The sequence below is a fragment of the Salmo trutta genome, chromosome 3, assembly GCF_901001165.1.
Source record: "Salmo trutta chromosome 3, fSalTru1.1, whole genome shotgun sequence".
Lineage (NCBI taxonomy): Eukaryota > Metazoa > Chordata > Actinopteri > Salmoniformes > Salmonidae > Salmo > Salmo trutta.
In genome coordinates this window covers 38,915,817-38,937,562 of record NC_042959.1, presented here as the reverse complement: position 1 = coordinate 38,937,562, position 21,746 = coordinate 38,915,817, and the positions used below count along the sequence as shown (strand labels likewise).

The 21,746-nt window shown below is 40.7% G+C and overlaps 2 protein-coding genes across 3 annotated transcripts; one reads left to right on the top strand and one right to left on the bottom strand.

Annotated features, from left to right (window-relative positions):
• Positions 1-8,442: 8,442 nt before the first annotated feature.
• On the top strand, positions 8,443-17,421 carry LOC115174971 (protein FAM199X). 2 transcript variants are annotated; one of them, XM_029734060.1, is made up of 7 exons: positions 8,443-8,578; positions 9,035-9,215; positions 9,318-9,537; positions 9,631-9,783; positions 9,870-10,031; positions 11,600-11,869; positions 15,962-17,421. In XM_029734060.1, exons 2-7 carry the CDS (start codon positions 9,049-9,051, stop codon positions 16,136-16,138), a joined length of 1,149 nt encoding a protein of 382 aa, XP_029589920.1. In that variant the 5' UTR covers positions 8,443-8,578; positions 9,035-9,048; the 3' UTR covers positions 16,139-17,421. The 2 variants fall into 2 exon arrangements, with proteins under 2 accessions (XP_029589920.1, XP_029589912.1); XM_029734052.1 differs by having other exon boundaries at positions 9,613-9,783.
• Positions 17,422-20,284: 2,863 nt separating this feature from the next.
• LOC115164863 (homeobox protein ARX-like) lies at positions 20,285-21,526 on the bottom strand. Its single transcript, XM_029717739.1, has 3 exons — positions 21,096-21,526; positions 20,890-20,935; positions 20,285-20,624 (listed from the first exon to the last, which is right to left on the bottom strand). Exons 1-3 carry the CDS (start codon positions 21,407-21,409, stop codon positions 20,352-20,354), a joined length of 633 nt encoding a protein of 210 aa, XP_029573599.1. The 5' UTR covers positions 21,410-21,526; the 3' UTR covers positions 20,285-20,351.
• Between the last annotated feature and the right edge of the window lie 220 nt (positions 21,527-21,746).

The window sequence follows — 21,746 nt, the reverse complement described above, 5'->3', positions numbered from 1 at the left end:
TAAGTTGGTGGGTGAAGATATCCCTCTAGTATATATATCCTGCCTGTTTGGCCCTGTCCGGGGGTATCATCAGATGGGGCCACAGTGTCTCCTAACCCCTCCTGTCTCAGCCTCCAGTATTTATGCTGCAGTAGTTTATGTGTCGGGGGGCTAGGGTCAGTCTGTTATATCTGGAGTATTTCTCCAGCGTCCTGTGTGAATTTAAGTATGCTCTCTCTAATTCTCTCTTTCTTTTTTTCTCTCTTTCTCTCTCTTTATTTTCTCTCTCTCGGGGGACCTGAGCCCTAGGACCATGCCTCAGGACTACCTGGCATGATGACTCCTTGCTGTCCCCAGTCCACTTGGCTGTGCTGCTGCTCCAGTTTCAACTGTTCTGCCAGCGGCTATGGAACCCTGACCTGTTCACCGGACGTGCTACCTGTCCCAGACCTGCTGTTTTAAACTCTCTAGATACAGCAGGAGCGGTAGAGATACTCTCCATGATCGGCTATGAAAAGCCAACTGACATTTACTCCTGAGGTGCTGACCTGTTGCACCCTCGACAACTACTGTGATTATTATTATTTGACCATGCTGGTCATTTATGAACATTTGAACATCTTGGCCAGGTTCTGTTATAATCTTCACCCGGCACAGCCAGAAGAGGACTGGCCACCCCTCATAGCCTGGTTCCTCTATAGGTTTTTTTCCTATGTTTTGGCCATTCTAGAGTTTTTCCTAGCCACCGTGCTTCTACACTTGCATTGCTTGCTGTTTGGGATTTTAGGCTGGGTTTCTGTACAGCACTTTGAGATATCAGTTGATGTAAGAAAGGCTATATAAATACATTTGATTTGAGTCACCATCAGTTGATTCTTGTAAAAATGTCAATTCTGAAAACGCTTACCTGTACCCCGTTTGTCCTATTAAATTGCGGTCCTTCCTCTGGGTGCTGAAATTCTTTTTTTATAAAATATTTGTGCGAATACAATCACTGACTTTTCCCTTCTTGCTCGTAGGGTAGAACGGGGATGGTCGTAATACTTTTCACATTTTCGTCAGTTTTCAGAGATTGTTTAAGGTAGTGTATTCAAAACTTGATTACAAACAACCTATATCTGTCCTTTACAAATTGGTGTGGTTATTATATACAGTGCCTTCGGGAAGTTTTCAGACTTATTGACTTTTTCTACATTTTGTTATGTTACCCGATTTTGTTTAATTGATACCCGATTAAATTAATAATGTAACAATTAACTCATTAGGAATTTGGGGCACCAGGAGAGCGGTTGTTTAAGGAGTTACCATCTCCTGAATTAATCTCTAAAGGTCATTACCTATCACATCCATAAAACAATCAACGTAGTAATCATAACCTCATATCATAATTCTCATAACCTCATGCATCTGCAAAAACCCCAGCCTTACTTATGATTCAGTACTAGACAAATTGGTTTAATTATGTATTTACTAGCTAACTAAATAATAACACAGGATAAACATACAGACTTAATATATGAGAATAGGTTCCTAGCGGACTGACACAACCTATGGTGGCTTGTTACAAAGGAGATGGACAGAGAGGAAGAGAGAGAGAAAGAGACACTTATCGTTGGTACATTTTAGAAACTATTCTCACAGTAATCATATACTTTGAACATGAACCACCGCATGTTTGGAGTAAGAAATCATGAATGTATTTACGTTTAACCTCCCTGGGCGAGGGGAAGAATTATAGATACAGAACTCCTTTATGCAATCGCGGTGTCAGATTTTAAAATAGCTTTTCGGTGAAGCATATTTTGCAATATTCTGAGTACATAGCCCGGCCATCACGGCTAGCTATTTTGACATCCGCCAAGTTTGGCCCTCACCAAACTCAGAATTACTATTAGAAAAATTGGATTACCTTTGCTGTTCTTCGTTTGAATGCACTCCCAGGACTTCTACTTCAACAACAAATGTTGTTTTGGTTCCAAATAATCCATAGTTATATCCAAATACCTCCGTTTTGTTCGTGCGTTCAGGTCACTATCCAAAGGGTGACGCGCGAGCGCATTTCGTGACAAAAAATGTCAAAATATTCCATTACCGTACTTCGAAGCATGTCAAACACTGTTTAAAATAAATTTTTATGCTATTTTTCTCATAAAATAGCGATAATATTCCAACCGGGCGACGTTGTATTCATTCAAAGGCTGAAAGAAAAAATTTGAGAATTCTCATGAACGCGCATCTCCAGTGTCACTGTTCCCAGGCTGACCACTCACAAATTCTCCTGCTGTTCTTCGCCCAGAGACAGCAGACACGCCATTACACTTTCTGGCGCCTTCTGAGAGCCAGTGGAAGCCTTAGAAAATGTCACGTTACAGCAGAGATGCTGTATTTTCGATAGAGATGCAACAGAAGGACAACAAATTGTCAGACAGGGCACTTCCTGTATGGAATCTTCTCAGGTTTTGGCCTGCCATATGAGTTCTGTTATACTCACAGACACCATTCAAACAGTTTTAGAAACTTTAGAGTGTTTTCTATCCAAATCTACTAATTATATGCATATTCTCGTTTCTGGGCAAATACTGCCCCCTAGCCCCAACAGGTTAAATGCCTTTGTTCGCCGTGGATCTCTGTTCGAACCAGCCCTCCTTAGGAAGGGTGTTGGGCCTTTCAATGGCATGCTTGTAAGGCTCTGATTGTCCAAAAGGGTTTCCCCCCGTCTTCTACTGTTGTTCACTCTGGAAGATGCTCCTTGGAAGATAGGCTTGCCAGAAGAATATGGTGATTTGATAAGAGTAGTAGAATAGGATGGTTTGAAGAGTTTTTACATAGGACAGCAAATCAGCCATACCAGTGATTGTCCGGGAGGTGAGTTGATGGTCTCAACCTCGTGTTGAGATAGGGTTCAAACTAGAGGTTGACCGATTATGATTTTTGAAAGCGAATACCAATACCGATTATTGGAGGACCAAAAAGCAGATACCGATTAATCGGACAATTTTTATATATATATATTTGTAATAATGACAATTACAACAATACTGAATGAACACTTTTATTTTAACTTAATATAATACATAAATAAAATCAATTTAGTCTGAAATAAATAATGAAACATGTTCAATTTGGTTTAAATAATGCAAAAAACACAGTGATGGAGAAGAAAGTAAAAGTGCAATATGTGCCATGTAAAAAAGCTAACGTTTAAGTTCCTTGCTCAGAACATGAGAACATATGAAAGCTGGTGGTTCCTTTTAACATGAGTCTTCAATATTCCCAGTTAAGAAGTTTTAGGTTGTAGTTATTATAGGAATTATAGGACTATTTCTCTCTATACCATTTGTATTTCATATACCTTTGACTATTGGATGTTCTAATAGGCACTATAGTATTGCCAGCCTATTCTCAGGAGTTGATAGGCTTGAAGTCATTAACATCACTGTGCTTCAAGCATTGCTAAGAGCTGCTGGCAAACGCAGGAAAGTGCTGTTTGAATAAATGCTTACCAGCCTGCTGCTGCCTACCACTGCTCAGTCAGACTGCTTTATCAAATATCAAATCATAGACTTAATTATAATATAATAAACACACAGAAGTACGAGCCTTAGGTCATTAATATGGTTAAATCCTGAAACTATCATTTCGAAAACAAAACGTTTATTCTTTCAGTGAAATACGGAACCGTTCCAGATTTTATCGAACGGGTGGCAACCCTAAGTCTAAATATGGCTGTTACATTGCACAACCTTCAATGTCATGTCATAATTATGTAAAATTCTGGCAAATTAATTACGGTCTTTGTTAGGAAGAAATGGTCTTCACACAGTTCGCAACGAGCCAGGCGGCCCAAACTGCTGCATATACCCTGACTCTGCTTGCACTGAATGCAAGAGAAGTGACACCATTTGCCTAGTTAATAATGCCTGCTGACATGAATTTCTTTTAACTAAATATGAAGGTTTTAAAAAATATACTTGTGTATTGATTTTAAGAAAGGCATTGATGTTTATGGTTAGGTACATTTGTGCAACGATTGTGCTTTTTTCGCTAATGTGCTTTTGTTAAATCATCACCCATTTAGCGAAGTTGAAGTAGGCTGTGATTTGATGATAAATGAACTGGCACCGCATTGATTATATGCAACACAGGACAAGCTAGTTAAACTAGTAATATCATCAACCATGTGTAGTTAACTAGTGATTATGTTAAGACTGATTGTTTTTAAAAAGATAAGTTTAATGCTAGCTAGCAACTTACCTTGGCTCCTTGCAGCCACAAGGTCCTTTTGATGCTGCACTTGCGTAACAGGTGGTCAGCCTGCCACCCAGTCTCCTCGTGGATTGCAATGTAATCGGCCATAACCGGCGTCCAAAAATACCCGATTACCAATTGTTATGAAAACTTGAAATCGGCCCTAATTAATCGGCCATGCCGATTAATCGGTAGACCTCTAATGTCAACTAGATTGAAGAATTCATTCTATCAATCTATTACATTATTCTGTTAAAGAAGGGTTTATTTAATCTTCTAGGCCTAGGGCAACATATATTGACAAAAGAGAAGCTGCATGTATCTAGTTATAGACAAGTTGACTAACAAATAGCCTACCAAAATATAAACAAATCGTTCTGAAGACTTTGACTGTAGCCTAGAGCATTTTCTATGTGTGTGGGTTAGGGTTGAGTGCGGGCCTCAGATTTTCACTTTATTACATATAGTCGGGCGGTTGCAAATGGGTTATTAGCAATTGAGGGCGGGTACGGGTGAACAAACAGCCGAGACCAAATTGAATCTCATCTTACATAGTATGAGCAACGAGGTAAAATTTGGTGGTTGTATTCGCAAAAAGTTTGTATTGAATGTATGAATTTCGGGAACAGCGCGGAAGGACCGCTGTTTTAGAGGACAAAGGGTTTACAGAATTGACAAGAATTGACTGATGGTGCCTCAATGTTTTAGAAAACCCTGTGACATTATCAAAACACAACTCTGCCTCAATATAAGATAACTTGGGTTCTCAGAGAGCTAGAGTGTGGCTAGAGACAAATTAGAGAGAAATGGAAATGAGTTCATTTCAGTATTCCAAAGTGAATGGGATGCAATTAAATTACCAACCTTTGAGTATTTTTCTAAACAATTATTGGTCTACAACCTTCAGATGTTTAGCCATGATTTCGATTTCTGATGGAATCCTTCTTCCCAAAAAACTTGAGTCTGTGGATGCACCAACCGCGACTTCGGCATGGCTTGACGACATGATACTTCATATTCATACGACACTTCTTGAACAAACCTATATTTGTGTAAATTATTTTCAAATTATGTATTTTAGCTGACTAGATTGTTTGTCACGACTTCCACCGAAGGTGGCTCCTCTCCCTGTTCAGGCGGTGCTCGGCGGTCTACTAGCTGCCACCGATCCCATTTTCCTTTTCATTTAGTTCTGTCTGTTTTTTCACACCTGTGTTTAGTTTAGTTGATTTCGGTGGGTTTATTACACCCCGCTGCAGGCTAGGCTTTGTGCGGGATTATTGCTGTGTATTTTGCTTGTAAAGGGTGCGTGCCTGCACCACGTGATTTCGTTTGTTTCTTTCAGTATATGTTTACCGTGTGCATTTTGCTCTTTTGTTTGCGGAGTCGAGGTTTCTCCTCCGTGTGCGCAATTCATTCCCTGTGGGTGGCGACGACGTTTGTGTGGTTATTCCCATGTGTTTGTGTTGTGCTTTCGGGACCGGCTGAATAAACGTTGAGTATTACTGGAACGTATCTGCTCTCCTGCTCCTGATTTCCTACACACCCCCCTCCTACGAAGAGGCGCTGTTACATTGTTAGTTTATTTCAGACCATTTCCGGAATGGTAGATGAGATCACATGACATGACATGCCATCATCATCATCTACTTCCTCTTCTTATATGATATCATTGCGGTCCGCAAACAAACATTTAAGTACAGAACAATAACAATCTTTGATTTAAATCCATGCCGCCACCTACTTTGCAGGAATGTACGATCAATCATGATCTTCCCAATTATGTACTACCATGAAATTAAAATAACAACCAAATAAATCCCTACTAACTTCTACCACACCCTCCCCCAAAAAACCTTCCCCTACCCCCTACCCCATTAAACTTTATCTATATCATGCTGAAACTCTCCACCCTTAGGATTGTTCAGCATGTCAACAACCAACTCAACAGTAACATCTGTTACCCCCAATATCTCTTTCGCCGTCTCCACAATAGCCTTCAACCTGGCCTTTCTGCTTTCCACAACCCGAGTCGTATTGATGAACATACCAATAAAAGCTATGAAGTCAACATTATTCATTATCAAGGTGTGCTTTGACACTGTATATTCATGAGCACAAGATTTCTGAACAGGCCTCGAAACCATGCCAAGACCAGCAGAAACACCACCCTTGACATTCGGTCCACTTAATACAGGAGCAGCCATGGAAGTGCCATCATTACACAATGTAACTCCACCGATCTGTCTTATAGCCTCTGCATATAATACATAATGACTAATGCTATATCTCTGAGCCTCTCTAGCCTCTGTCTGAACGTAGCATCCACCAAATGCTGCACTATGTTCCACCCCACAATTACAATACTTAAGCTTCACATTGCTCCCACATTCACTGTAATCATGTTCCCTTCCACACTTGGCACATTTCCTTCTTTTACATTGTAAATGGGGTGGCAGGTAGCCTAGTGGTTAGAGTGTTGGACTAGTAACTGAAAGGTTGCTAGATTGAATCCCCAAGGTAAAAATCAGTCGTTCTGCCCCTGAACAAGGCAGTTAACCCACAGTTCCTAGGCCGTTATTGTAAATAAGAATTTGTTCTTAACTGACTTGCCTAGTTAAATAAAGGTAAACCCCCCCAAAAAACAGCTACATGTCCCATTCTTTGGCATTTAAAACACTGCAATGGGGATGGGACAAATTCTCTGACATTGATCCTATCTGTACTTTTCCAAACCTCATCAGCATTGATAAGCTTTCACTATTTTGACCCTATTTCCTACTAATCCACCTTTTAGCCTCAATCACTCTGCCTCCCTTCACATTTTCTTTAAAATCATTTATGGACATATATATTGGGACCCCAGTAATGACTCCCTTCAATCTAGCATAAGCACCAGGGACATGGCTTTTAATCTTGGCCCTCTTTATGCTTTCTTTACTCCACTGCTTTCTGTATCATGATCTCTCTTCTTCCTATGTCTTTCCACTACCAACCATTCTGGTCCTTGACCCGCAATCTCCCGTTCCATACTATCAGAACTGGCACCCATATTGTTCGCATTCCTGCACAGCTGCTGCTTCTCCAACCCTCTTGTCAATTTCGTCCTCACTACTATGAAATGCTATTGGGTAAAGTGAAGGCTGTGAGGATCATGTTAGGGGGTCTTGTTTAGATTTTTTTGTGTTTCTGCGGATCAGAAGGAACATTTGTTTAGTCTCACCCGATTTGATAAGCTTGATGTGTCATGTTTGTCTTTTCAGAACAGGGCACCCCTCAAGGGGGTTATTTCTGACATCTCGTGGGAAGTCGATGTTGAAGAGATTAAAAATATTCCTGGAGTGAGTGATGCACGTCAGATGAATTGTGTGGTGAATGAAGAAAAAGTGAAGAGTCTATCAGTTCTTTTTTTTTTATATGGACTCTCTCCCTACTCAAGTGGAGTTGGGGTATATAAACTACAGAGCATGTATCCCAAAACCAATGCAGTTAGATCATTGTAAAGCTTTTGGTCATGTTTCAAGTGTTTGCAGAAGGGACAAACCGAGATGTCCAAGTTGTGGAAAAGATAATGTAATGTGTTTTAAAAGTGATGAAAATGTGACATGTTGCAATTGTGGTGGCAACCATGAAGCCACGTCTTTCGAATGCCCGACAAGGGTGAAAGAAAATGAGGTGGCCAAAGTCAGGGCTGTCCAGAGCATTTCATATGCAGCAGCTGTTAAAATGGTTGAAGTTTTGAATGGTGCACCTGAAGAATCCATGGGGGTGGATAGGCCTTCACTGCAGGGGTTGCTTTTGACCAGCAGGATCATGACATTTTAAGAAGGTGGACTTTGTGGCCTTTATAGCTATGGTAATTAATGGCACTGTCATTCCAGGAAGATAGATATCATTGTTGATACGGCAGATTTCTAGAAAGATTTCTAGGTGGAGGAGTTACATGGAATATTGTCACAAGCATCCTCTCAGGCCCTAGAGCTTGAGAAGGGAGATATTGAGATTTGAAGAAGTGGGAGTTTTGTTTTGGTTTTGTAAATGTACTATTTTTATTTGGGTGGATTAAGTTAATTTCCCTATTACGTATGGATTTTATTTTGACCTTGTTTTGGTTTTTCAACCCGTCCAGTTGGTGGCGGCAATATACATTTTAGGGTTGTAGTCCGCCATAAAACCTACAGAAGAAGAAGCCACGCAATCTACGTTATCATTTTCTCTCGCAAGAGGGCGCTGTAGTTTTCAAAGCGTGGCATTGACGTGTGTGGTTGTGGAGTTACGTCGTTTTGTCGAAATAATTTGCTCGGCGAGGAGAATTTGCAAATGGAGGTGGTTTTTCTCTGAACAACGGCAGGTTTGTTGCTTGATCAACTTATTCTTCTGTAAATCAGGCAATATGTTATGTGAACAATAATGTCGTGGTATAATGGATTATCTCGAACAAGACCGTTGGCTTGCTGTCTTTTACGACTCATTTTCGCGACGCAATTTAGCTAAGTTAGCTAACGAGGCCTCGTTGTTTGCCTTCAAAATTATTCCGTGTTTTGTGTCCCAAATAACTTATCAGGGTCAACCATGTCGTTAACACTTGAAATTGACAAGGTAACAAGCCAGCTCGGAAGTTTGCTGGAGAAGTTAACATAGCTTACTAGCGTTAGCAATATTTTGTTAGTGTAACAGACCGCTAGTCGCTACGATAGCTTTCTTGTCTTGCCAACCAAACTCAAGTAACTAACACGCTAGCGGTAATCTGTTTATGTAAGTGAAAAGAGCCTTGTTTAACATTTGGCCATATTAACAATTTTCTCAGGGGGAGAAATCGTTATGTCTGAGGCTCTTTATGGAAAGTTCCTAGCCCCCGAGGAGCCGTTTCCACTGCTATCACAGCGAGGGAACTTCAGTGAGGCAGGCACTTTGGATGTCAGTGACTTTGGCTTTCAGTTGTCCTCTTGTCACCGGACAGACCCTCTGCGCCGCTTCCATAGTAACAGGTAAGACCTGATACCTGTTTGTGGCTTGCGTAACAGCTTTCAAAACAAAACGGTAGTGTAACTTTAGTTGTTCATATAGGCTTAACTAACCACTGTTTTCAGATGGAACCTGACTTCCTGTGGAACGAGTGTGGCCAGCTCAGAATGCAGCGAGGAGCTGTTCTCCTCCGTCTCCGTGGGAGACCAGGAGGACTGCTACTCCCTCCTGGACGACCAGGAATTCACCTCCTTCGACCTGTTCCCAGAGGGCAGCGTCTGCAGCGACGTGTCCTCCTCTATCAGCACTTACTGGGACTGGTCAGACAGTGAATTTGAGTGGCAGGTAGGCTACACTTAATGTGATGACAGTAACATTATTGTTTACGTATGTTGGTAGTTGTTACATTTGGAGTAAAAGTTTTTGGCTTATCCACAGTTGCCTGGAAGCGACATAGCCAGTGGAAGTGATGTGCTCTCTGACATCATACCCAGTGTTCCCAGCTCCCCATGCCTTTCCTCCAAGAGAAAGACCAAACCACATAGAAATATGGATGAGCTCCCCTGGAGTGCTATGACCAATGATGAACAGGTATGGAGACCTGCTCTCAATTTCACAATGCCAGGTATTGTAAAGCAGCAGTTGCAGATATGTTTCATGCTTTGTCTGCCTCTCAGGTGGAATATATTGAATATTTGAGCAGAAAGGTCAGCACGGAGATGGGGCTACGAGAGCAGTTGGATATCATCAAGATCATTGACCCGTGTGCACAGATATCCCCCACAGACAGCGAGTTTATCATCGAGCTCAACTGCCTGACTGATGAGAAACTGAAACAGGTGAGTGAATGGCACAATTAGAGATGAAATGGTATGAACATTTCATATCACGATTATAGTGACCAAAATTATCAGTATTATCGTGGTATTGTTAAAATGTGCTGGACATGTTCAGAAAGTACTGATACACTGAAATCATTTCACCAAGTTTTATTCTGAAAATCAACAAACAAATAAAATTAGCAGCACTGCACTTTTTGTGTGCCTAAACATTAAAATAAAACATTTAAAGATGGCACCATGTGGCCATGAGAGGTAAAAGTTTCCTTAGTTCAGGTTTAAATGAACACAACCTTAAGTAAGCAAATAAACAACAAATAAAATTAGCAGCACTCACTTTCTAGTGAGGCACGGCAACCTTCATCAGCCTCAGAAAGCCAGGCCTCTCAACAATTTGAAATGGCATCATGTCCTTTGCAATGCAATATGAAAGGGCTGCAGTGAGGTCTTGAGCATTTTTTTGATGTGGGTGCATAAGCAGCCTGCCTTTTAAATGCTTGCTTGAGTGTCTGTCACAACTGTAGATGAGGGACCAGTAGCATCAGTAGGTTTGCCTGCTGCGCGCCCACTCTGTAAACAAGGGAATAGCAAATGTATTATTATTGGTGTTACATTATAAATATGTTTCACTTACACACTATCTTCTGTGTTGCATTTCAGTATGTACAATGACCCCATGCAAAATTTACATAACTACAAATTAGTCTTAAGAAGACAGTGATAGTAATTGCGATGAGCCCAACAGTTGACATAAATACAGGCGTCTATAGTGTTTCTCCTGTTGGAACACTTTTACAACCAAGTCGGCGTCTGCCGGATTTTAAATGAACAAAATATGTTGGCTGGGTGACTAAACTACATAACGTGTTATCGTATGCAATGGGCAAATAGTCTGCAGACGCATACAGCAGCAGAACAACATGTAGTGTTTTTACAAAAGTAGGTAACACTGAAAGCTTCAGTTTACATTATTGACAAGCTATTAGCAAGTTAGACAGACAAACCATGACATTTTCCCCCATTCTGAAGTCCCACATGAATTGAGCTGGAAGTTAACTTACCTTGCATTTGTATTAAGTGGTGGGTGGTGGTCATGAAGATGACTTGAGATTTGAAGTGATGCCTCCTTTCGCAGCAAATTTTTCATTTATTTTCTCTCCATGTTCTGCAGACGGTGACCATTTTCGATTAAGTTTCCCTCGGCACTCTTGTAAAACCCAAAATACGACCACACTTCAGATTTGGTCCCCTTAGAAGGCTGAAAAATCCCCCGAGCGTTGTCACTACCTTCCGCCATGTTTTCACACAAAACAAAACCTACGTTGCATGCTGCGCTTGCGTCAGACTGTTGATGCTGGACAGTATTTACCGTATGTTTTTCAAACCGTGTTTTAATTATAATTCAAATTCAAATTGGAAATGGTAATACTAATCGTCGTGAATTTTACCGTGGTTTATCGTGAAACCGGTAACCGTTTCATCCCTAGGTGCAAAATGACAACATTCTTGTACTTGGATTGTTGTTGGAAGTGTGTTGAACATGAGGCCTAAACGTTCCGATCGAACAGGTGAGAAACTACATCCGGGAGCACAGTCCACGACTGCGCCCCTGCAGCACCCGGGACAGTTGGAAGAGGAGTGGCCACAGCAGTGCTAGCACCAGCGGGGTGAGTGGGGCCAGCAGCAGCAACGCTAGCATGGTCAGCAGTGCCAGCAGCTCCACCGGATCCACAGGCTCCACCGGCAACTCTGCCTCCAACTGCAGTGCGGCTAACATCAGCCACGCCCACAGCGACGGGAACCTGTCCAGTGCTGCTGAGCGGATCCGGGACTCCAAGGTAAGGAAGGGGCTTCACTCTGCCTGTTAAGAGTACACTATGGCTGGTATTGTGATCCTCCTCATCAAATACTTTGGACTGTACCAGTGTTTTCATTTGCCAGTAATTGCTGGCTTTTGGCAGATAAAAATGACAAAAGAACAACAAACAAAAACATTGCCGGACACATTGCCCAGCAGAAAACATCCTGATGGAATTGAATCTCCTCTATAAACACATTGACTATGCATGGAGGTTGGCTTAGTTTCTTTTTACTCTTCCTGTCTACTCTACCTGTCTGTCTTGAGCTTGCACTCTCGCTAGTGAACTTGCAAATTTGTATCAACTTGTACTGGCTGCAAAGTTTGCCACATCATTCTGTCGGCAACGGACACAGCTGTATGGGCAGTACCAGTCAAAAGTTTGGACACCTGCTCATTCAAGGGTTTTTCTTTATTTTTACTATTTTCTACATTGTAGAATAATAGTGAAGACATCAAAACTACGAAATAACACATATGGAATCATGTAGTAACCAAAAAAGTGTTCAACAAATCAAAATATATTTTGGATTCTTTGAATTAGTCAACCTTTTTCCTTGATGACAGCTCTGCACACTTTCTCAACCAGCTTCATGAGGTAGTCACCTGGAATGCATTTCAATTAACAGGTGTGCCATGTTAAAAGTTAATTTGTGGAATTTTGTTCCTCAATGCTTTTTGAGCCAATCAGTTGTGATAAGGTAGGGGTGGTATACAGAAGATAGCCCTATTTGGTAAAAGACCAAGTCCATATTATGGCAAGAACAGCAAAAGAGAAAACACAGTCCCTCATTATTTTTAAGACAAGGGCAGTCTGTGGAAAATTTCAAGAACTTTGAAAGTTTCTTCAAGTGTAGTCACAAAAACCATCAAGCACTATGATGAAACTGGCTCTCATGAGGACCGCTACAGGAAAGGGAGAGCCAGAGTTACCTCTGCTGCAGAGGATAATACATTCTTAGTTACCAGCCTCAGAAATTGCAGCCCAAATAAGTGCTTCAGAGTTCAAGTAAGAGACACATCTCAACATCAACTGTTAACCTCTGTGGGATCGTTCGGGACGTGAGTGTCCCACTTCGCCAACACCCAGTAAAATTGCAGGGCGCCAAATTCAAACAACAGAAACCTCATAATTAAAATTCCTCAAACATACAAGTATTGTACACCATTTTAAAGAAACTTGTTAATCCAGCCACGGTGTCCGATTTTCAAAAATACTTTACAGTGAAAGCACACCATGCGATTATGTTAGGTCAGTGCCTAGCCACAGAGAACCATACAGCCATTTTCCAAAGAAGGAGAGGTGTCACAAAAGTCAGAAATAGCGTTAAAATGAATCACTTACCTTTAATCTTCACCGGATGGCACTCCCAGGACTCCATGTTAGACAAATGTGTGTTTTGTTCGATAAAGTTAATCTTTATGTCCAAAAACCTAATTTGAAATTGGCGCGTAATGTTCAGAAATGCATTGTCTCAAACAAACATCCGGTGAAATTGCAGAGAGCCAAATCAAATTACAGAAATACTCAAACATTGAGACACAAGTGTTATACATAGGATTAAAGATAAACTTCTTGTTAATCCAGCCGCTGTGTCTGATTTCAAAAAGGCCTTACGACGAAAGCACACCATGCGATTATGTTAGGTCAGCACCTAGTTACAGAAAACCATACAGCCATTTTCCAACCAAGAAGTGTCACAAAAGTCAGAAATAGTGTTAAAATTAATCACTTACCTTTGATCTTCATCTGATGGCACTCCCAGGTCTCCATGTTAGACAATAAATGTTCAATAAAGTTCATCTTTATGTCCAAATACCTCCTTTTTGTTCGCCTTTAGTCCAGTAATCCAAATGCACAAAGCGCGGGCACAAAGTCCAGATGAAAAGTCAAAAGTTCCATTAAAGTCAGTAGAAACATGTCAAACGATATATATATATATATAATCAATCTTTAGGATGTTTTTATCATAAATCTTCAATAATATTCCAACCGGACAATTCCGTTGTCATTAGAAAGGAAAGAGAACGAGCGTCGCGCTCACGCGTGAGACTAAACTAATGTCTTTCAGCTTGACCACTTGTTGAAACAGCTCTTATTTGATCCCCTTTCACAATACAAGCCTGAAACAACTTCTAAAGACTGTTGACATCTACTGGAAGCCTTAGAAAGTGCAATCTGACCCCACGGACACAGGATATTGGATAGGCAATCACTTTTTTTAAAAAACTACAAACCTCAGATTTCCCACTTCCTGGTTGGATTTGTCTCAGGTTTTTGCCTGCCATATGAGTTCTGTTATACTCAGACATTATTTTAACAGTTTTGGAACCTTTAGAGTGTTTTCTATCCAAATCTCTATTATATGCATATCCTAGCTTCTGGTCCTGAGTAGCAGGCAGTTTAGTTTGGGCACGCTTTTCATCCAAAATTCTGAATGCTGCCCCCTATCCTAGTGAAGTTAAGAGGAGACTGCATGAATCAGGCCTTCATGGTCGAATTGCTGCAAAGAAACCACTACTAAAGGACACCAATAATAAAAAGATACTTGCCTGGGCCATGGTCCACTGCTCGTGTTTACGAGCAATGGACATTAGACTGGTGGAAGTCTGTCCTTTGGTCTGATGGGTCCAAATTTGAGAACTTTGGTTCTAACCGCTGTGTTTTTTTTTTTTAGCAGTTTTTTTTGTTAGATGCAGAGTATGATCTCTGATCTCCATGTGTGGTTCCCACCGTGAAGCATGGAGGTGGTGTATTGCGGTGCTTTGCTAGTGACACTGTCAGTGATTTTATTTAGAATTCAAGATACTTAACCAGCATGGCTATCACAGCATTCTGCAGCGATATGCCATCCCATCTGGTTTGCGCTTAGTGGGAGTATCATTTGTTTTTCAACAGCACACTTCCAGGCTGTGTAAAGGCTATTTGACGAAGTAGAGTGATAGAATCCTGCATCAGATGACCTGACCTCAATCAGCTGACCTCAACCCAATTGAGATGGTTTGGGATGATTTGGACCAAAGCGTCAAGGAAAAGCAGCCAACAAGTTCTCAGCATTTGTGGGAACTCCTTCAAGACTGTTGGAAAGCATTCCAGGTGAAGTTGGTTGAGAGAATGCCAAGTGTGCAAAACTGTGAAGGTAAAGAGTGACTACTTTGACAAATCTAAAATGTTTTTTAATGCTTTTTTTGTTGTTGCTTACTACGATTCCATATGTTATTTCATAGTTTTGATGTCTTCACTATTATTATACAATGTAGAAAATAGTAAAAATAAAGAAAAACCCTTGAATGAGCAGGTGTCCAAACTTTTGACTGGTACTATATGTGTGTATACAGTGCATTCGGAAAGTACCTTTTTATATCTATTTTTTTATTTTAGCCCCTTTTTCCTTCCCAATTTGCAATCCAATTACGATCTTGTCTCATCGCTGCAACTCCCCACCGGGCTCGTGAGAGGCAAAGGTCGAGTCATTCGTCCTCCGAAACATAACCCGTCAAACCGCACTCCTTCACGCCTGCCCGCTTAACCCGGAAGCCAGCCACACCAATGTGTCGGAGGAAACGCTAGTCAACTGAAGACTGACGTCAGCCTGCAAGCGACCGGCCCGCCACAAGGAGTCGCTAGAGCGCGATGAGCCAAGTAAAAAGAAGTTTGATTTGATCATCATTGATACTCCAATCAAGTTGTAGAAACATCTATCTGTGGTAAATTCAATTGATTGGACATTATTTTGAAAGGGGCACACCTGTCTAAGTTTGACAGTACATGTCAGAGCAAAAACCAGGCCATGAGGTCAAAGGAGTTGTCCGTAGAGCTCCGAGACAGGTTTGTGTCGGCACAGATCTGGGGAAGGGTACCAATACTTCCCGAAATACACTGTTTCCATGATATAGACTGACCATGTCAATCCAGGTGAAAGCTATGATCCCTTTTTGATCCTTCATTTGTTAAATCCACTTCAGTCCAGAAAGTGGTGCAGTGCCTCTTACATTCTTTGGGGAGAACCCTGCATCTTGTGTGCTTGGTGTGTCACTACCACATATGTTTATTTTACTATTTTTATTGTAGAAACGTTCTAAGCAGAGAAAGCTGCAGCAGAAAGCCCTGCGTAAGAGACAACTGAAGGAGCAGAGACAGGCCCGCAAGGAGAGGCTGAGTGGCCTCTTCCTCAACGAAGAGGTGCTGTCACTCAAAGTCACAGAGGAGGAGGACCGTGGAGAAGATGTCGTCGACGTCTTGATGTGACAAGAGTGAATGAGTCAGTGTTCCTTCTAAGCCCCACAATAACATCTTCCACAAACGTTGCAGGTGGTCCCACATCCTAGAGCCTAGTTTACGTTGAAGCAAAGCTGCACTATTGGAATCAGTCTGGAGTTATTTTATGTCATTAGAACTGGACGCCTGCACATAATTCTAAAAACTGAAGCAATTTATCTTAATGTATAAACATTGAGAGTATTTTTCTGAAAATGAGTATTCAAGAAAAACTACTAAGATTAACTTGATGATTCTGTGATTAACTTAATCTTGAAGGCATAGAGGGAACACTGAATCAATGCATGGGAAGTCATCACCGTTGGCATTATGGTGAATTAACAGTTGACATTATGAGTTGTAAATGCTTAACATATTTCCAATGGCTTCTTATTGTGGTTTTTGTATATAAATGCAGTTAAATCATAAAGAACCGTTTTTACATTTAAGTTTCCCCTTAAGTTAAGGCCTACATGTTCATAAACACAACAGGGTTAAGTGGTGATACAGACTTGGCCTCTAACAAATACATAGAAATGAAACATTGAATCCTACATTGTCGAAGGTGATTTAATGAGTCACAGGAATCTGTTTTGTTTTCTTCTTTTCCTTGTGTGTATTTTGTGCATGTGGGGGGGGTAGACTTGAGAACTAAATGTAAAATAATGCAGCTATCCAGTGCATTGCAAATGAGAGAGATTCCCATATTGAATGCTATTGAACTGTATTATGACTGCATGTTCTTTAGATGGGAAGGTGTTTCTTGACATCTTTGCTTACTCTCCTTGGATGTTGTGGTGGACCCCACCCTGTGGAGCGACAGTATTTACTCTTTCAACATGAACACAACACTAACTACTGTACATTAGAAAATGTATTTACCTAAAGAAGCTTTATCACCTGTATATGTCGCTTTGTCTTTTTCCTGTATAAAGTTACCCCTTTTGAGTAATTATAAAAACAATATATTAGATCAACTAGATGTTGTGAGTAGATCTTTATTTTGAATAAATAAATGAATAGCCATGAAATACCATTCATTCGGTGGAAAAAAGGTTGCTGCACCAAGTTGGGGAGTATTCATTGCTTGCTTTCTTGGGTGTCCAATTTCAAGTTGCTGTATATGCCACCGCAATGTATTTTTGACGTGAGCGAGATATTGGGAAATGTAGTTGCAGAACAGAAGCATACCAGAATGCAGTTGTTTCTGTGTGATCTACTCAATAATGCAATGCAAAATGAGAAATAAATTGTCATCGACGCATCAAATTTTCCTTCAGATTTGTATCTTTTAATTTTCACGAGAGAGCGGTATCACCCTGATTGACTATATACATTTATAAACCGTACTTCTTGATTGGCTATTGCAGCACAAAATGGCCACAATGGAGCAATGTCCTCCAATATTTGTTCACCCCAAAGCCACTTTACAAGGGCAATATACAAAATCTCTGACAGAAATTACAATTACACATGGTAAAGATATTAATTCACAAAATGCATGCTAAATATGTCTTATGTTAAAATCAAACTAATCCTAAAATGTAGTAGTTTTATCTTGTTAATAGTACATTTTACAAGCCTATTAGAAGTAGTACTTAATGTGGTGGTAACATGTCTGGGACTAACCTTTGTTAAGGCTAATGTATTTTATTGTTGTGTTTACACAGTTCAGTATGTGGAACAGCATGCAGTGGCAGGAGTTCATCATTTGAGCTTCATTGCAAATCAATTTCCTCTATCGGAGACTGAAGGTCAATAGGTAGTGCATTAGCTAGAATAAATACATTATAGGTATAAACCAAGAGAACAGTTATGCAAGGGAAAGATAGTGTGTAAATGAAGGCAGTGAATTAGATCTGTGATTAATCATAGTGTCTTAGTGACTCCGCAGTCCAGGGTACATTAGAAATGTGTTTGCTTAGCTACATTAGTGTTATCTGGAATAGATACAAGCACATCCTCAGCTGGACAGTAATGGTGATAGACGCTTCATATCATTTTGATTGGATCCTATGTAGTATCTATTCCAACCACTAATTTAAACTGGATGCAAAATTTTCTGAATAAACTTGGCCCTTGTAATTATATATTTGATTAAGATGTATGTTAATCAAAAAAGTTATAGTTAATGTAGCCTATCTATGTTTGACACCTACTCAATTAGAGGTCCATTTCCCTCAAATACAATGATGCCTGAAACTCAGTCCAGCTCTTGGACCAAATCTGGTTCTTTTGTCTGCACTGGGAATACATTCTGGCAAGTATTTCCCACTATCCCACTGCCATAGTTTTTGATTGGAGGGTTTTAAGTAAACCTTGAAGGTAATTGGCAGCAGGTGCACATTTCAATAGTGGGGCTTTTTACAGTAATTAACTTCCAGGCATACTGGTGATTAGCCAATAAACAAGAACAAGGTGACCATTCTCCCATCCTATGAGGCAGGCTGGTCTGAGAATTGCTGCCAGGGAATGGGACTGTTACACAGTTGAGCCATCGACACTGCTACACCAATGCCTTCAGCCATATTTAATGCACAAGGTAATGTATGGGGCCCAAGCAAATGAATAGTATACAATTTATGGAGCATCCAACAACAAGTGCTTGAGGAACTAATGTAATAGGTCAACTCAAGTGTTACCAAACAGATTATGCCAGTTTATTAACTTATTGTGATTATTACTTACTAAGAAACCTTAAAAATCTTACTGAGAAGGGATGGTCCACTTTCAAATGAGCACATCCCTTTTTCCACAAAGTCATCAGATACAGTACTGCTGCACCCACAATTTCTCTGAATTGAGCTAAGTAGGTCTATGATTGAGCCCTATGTCGCCAAATCAGCATATTCTGAGAAAACAGTCCGCATGAGAAGAACCTATTGTCAATGTAGCAGCTATCTTTGTTTTCTGTAGTGTACACAGACTGTACAGCAGAAATAAGTATTTCATCATGCACCATTGCCTTTCTGATGGTTCTATTTGTCCCCATCCAAGAGAGTAGGTGAGACAGAGCCACACATTGCTTCCTGTGCTTCTTACTGAATATTAAGCACACAACCAATATCAGATGCAATACACTTTTTAGGAGAACGTAATCAAACTTGCACATGTGTAGGAACTGTAGTGCTGATGGTATCAGAACTGATAGGGTGAACTGGCAGAGAAGCGGATGAGTCAAGTTTATTTTGATAATGCTCTGAGTCCAGATGTGGTGAATGTGAGTCTCTTCACCCATGAAACAATTTAATGGCCCCTGTCTTCTTGGCTAGTTGAGCAGTAATCGTCACAATAGGTGTGTTATTTGTCTGGGAAGTGGCTCTGGCCAACAGATAAGGTAGGACCAAAGTCATACCCATCTGATTTCATCAGGCATCTAAAGCTTTGCTCAATCAGTTATTGCCTTACGTGTTTTCCGTTGACAGGCAGGCTGCTCCTGAAATCCAACCTGACTTGTTTAGATAGAGGACCCTAATGGACTCATCTGGAGAAAGTGTTTGTCTAGTTATATCTTTGTTGTATCATGGTGTACCCTTGTTAGCTGGTCTATTGCTTTTCAGATGGTGTTTTTATGTGTAAGGCATTTTAAGGAGGTTTTGATTGACCAATTACAGAGTGATAGGTTAATGCTTGGTCACTATCATTTACTACTGTGTTAGCTGTGTGAATAAAGGTATATTTAACCATCTGACACTATGCCATTGGAAATGTCAGGTGCATATTGAAAAGATAATGTTCAAGTGGTACACACATTTTTTATTGTTTATATAGTTACACAATTTATCGAAAATATTTAGGAAAGACGTTTTGCTGTCCAGTAAATTATACAACACAAACATTGAAACATAATCTTATTACGCTCACATACAATTAACAAAACATTGCACAAATTGTAACCAGGCATGGACAAGGTGGACAGGATAATGTCCCGTAATGTGTTGGACTACTGCATGTGGACAGAGTGCTCCTTGTTGTGGCCAGTGCTAAGTAGCCTCCTGTCATTGTCCAGCATGGCAGCTGGGCTGGCCTGGGATAGTCTGGTACGTTTGGTCATCAGGGTTGGAGTGTTACCCAATGGATTTAACAGGGTTAAAAACCTAAGGAGAGAAAAACAACTTAAGTGTTTTTTAAATCCGCTGCTGAGTTAACCCAAGTCTTGTAACCTAGTCGGTATACAGTATAACATATGAACCAGAAGACTGATCTACCTGCTGAAGTTAGGATGGATAAAAGGATGTCCACACAGTGAGGCCCAGGCCGGAGTGCTAATAATACCCATGGTTCCCACAGAGTCAGGCGCATACACTGAGGCTGTGTATCGGGCTCCCCCCCAGGATGGCTCCACCACAGAGGCCTGGTGCAAGGGGACATCCAGGTAAACACCCAGGGAGTTGATTAAAGGTAGCCCAGGGAGTGAGCTCAACACTCCAGCCTTCTCGTTCTTACGGCACTTGGCTCTGCGGTTCTGAAACCAAACCTAGACACAAGAGTGGAGAAAAGCCAAGAGTCTATAATGGTCTCGTGACAACAAAAACATTAGCTGGCCGGAAGCAAGCGTGCATTAAGAGATTTGGTTCTGGGTTACCGAGATTAAGAGTGTATTGATGGATCCATGACTGAATAATATCTGTTGCAGCATCATATTAACTCAGTACTAAATAAGAACCAGCTCCAAGGCCAAGCAACATATCTTTGTGAAGTTTATGAATGACAAAAACAAATGATTGAGCAAGTATCTGTACCTGGACTCTTGCCTCTGTTAAAGTTAGATGCGTTGCCAGTTCTTCTCTAGGGAAAAAAGAGACATTGATCTATGAACAGTTTAAACAGTTCTTTATAGTTAACATGATTGAACAGTAAAGATATGTCGTAGTATAAAACTAAGAGTAACAAAGACTCCCACCACTAATGTCAATAACTAGTAGTAATGATAGAATATAATGTTTACCTGGCAAAAATGTCTGGATAATGAGATTTGCAGAAAGCCCTCTCCAGTTGTTCCAGCTGGAAGTTAGTAAAAGTGGTGCGATAACGTCGTTGCTTCCTTGAGTGTCCACCTGAACTTGGTGCTTTCAGCTGCTCTGTTTGGTTTCTGTTGGAGCCAAACTCTGTCCCTCTGTTAGTATTTACTGTCATCTCTTTCCTAGTATCTTGTAGCTGTAAAGTGTGTTTGTTCTCCTCGGGAGCAATATGATCTGTTATTGATATCTGCTTGGACTTGTTGGATTGATTCTCAGTCTCTTTGAGAGATGTTGGACCCATGGAATCCACTGTTTGAAATATGTACACAGTTATCTATCATGTGAACAGAATTCTCTTCACCTATTTGGAAATCTCACCAACACAATTTCCCCTGCGCCACTTACAAAAGTTAATTGACAATCTTCCAAATGTTGGTTTTGAAACAAATGGCACGTACCTTCTCTGCTGATCCCAGTGTCTTTATTCACACCTTTGCTCAGAATGGAATCAATCAAATAAGATGATGCAAATGGAAATTTCTCTAGCCCATGTGATGACTGGGGTTTAGAAGACCCCCTCATAGTTGTCTCAATCATTTGTCCTTTACAGATCTCACAGTTACTCTGACAGAGTCAGC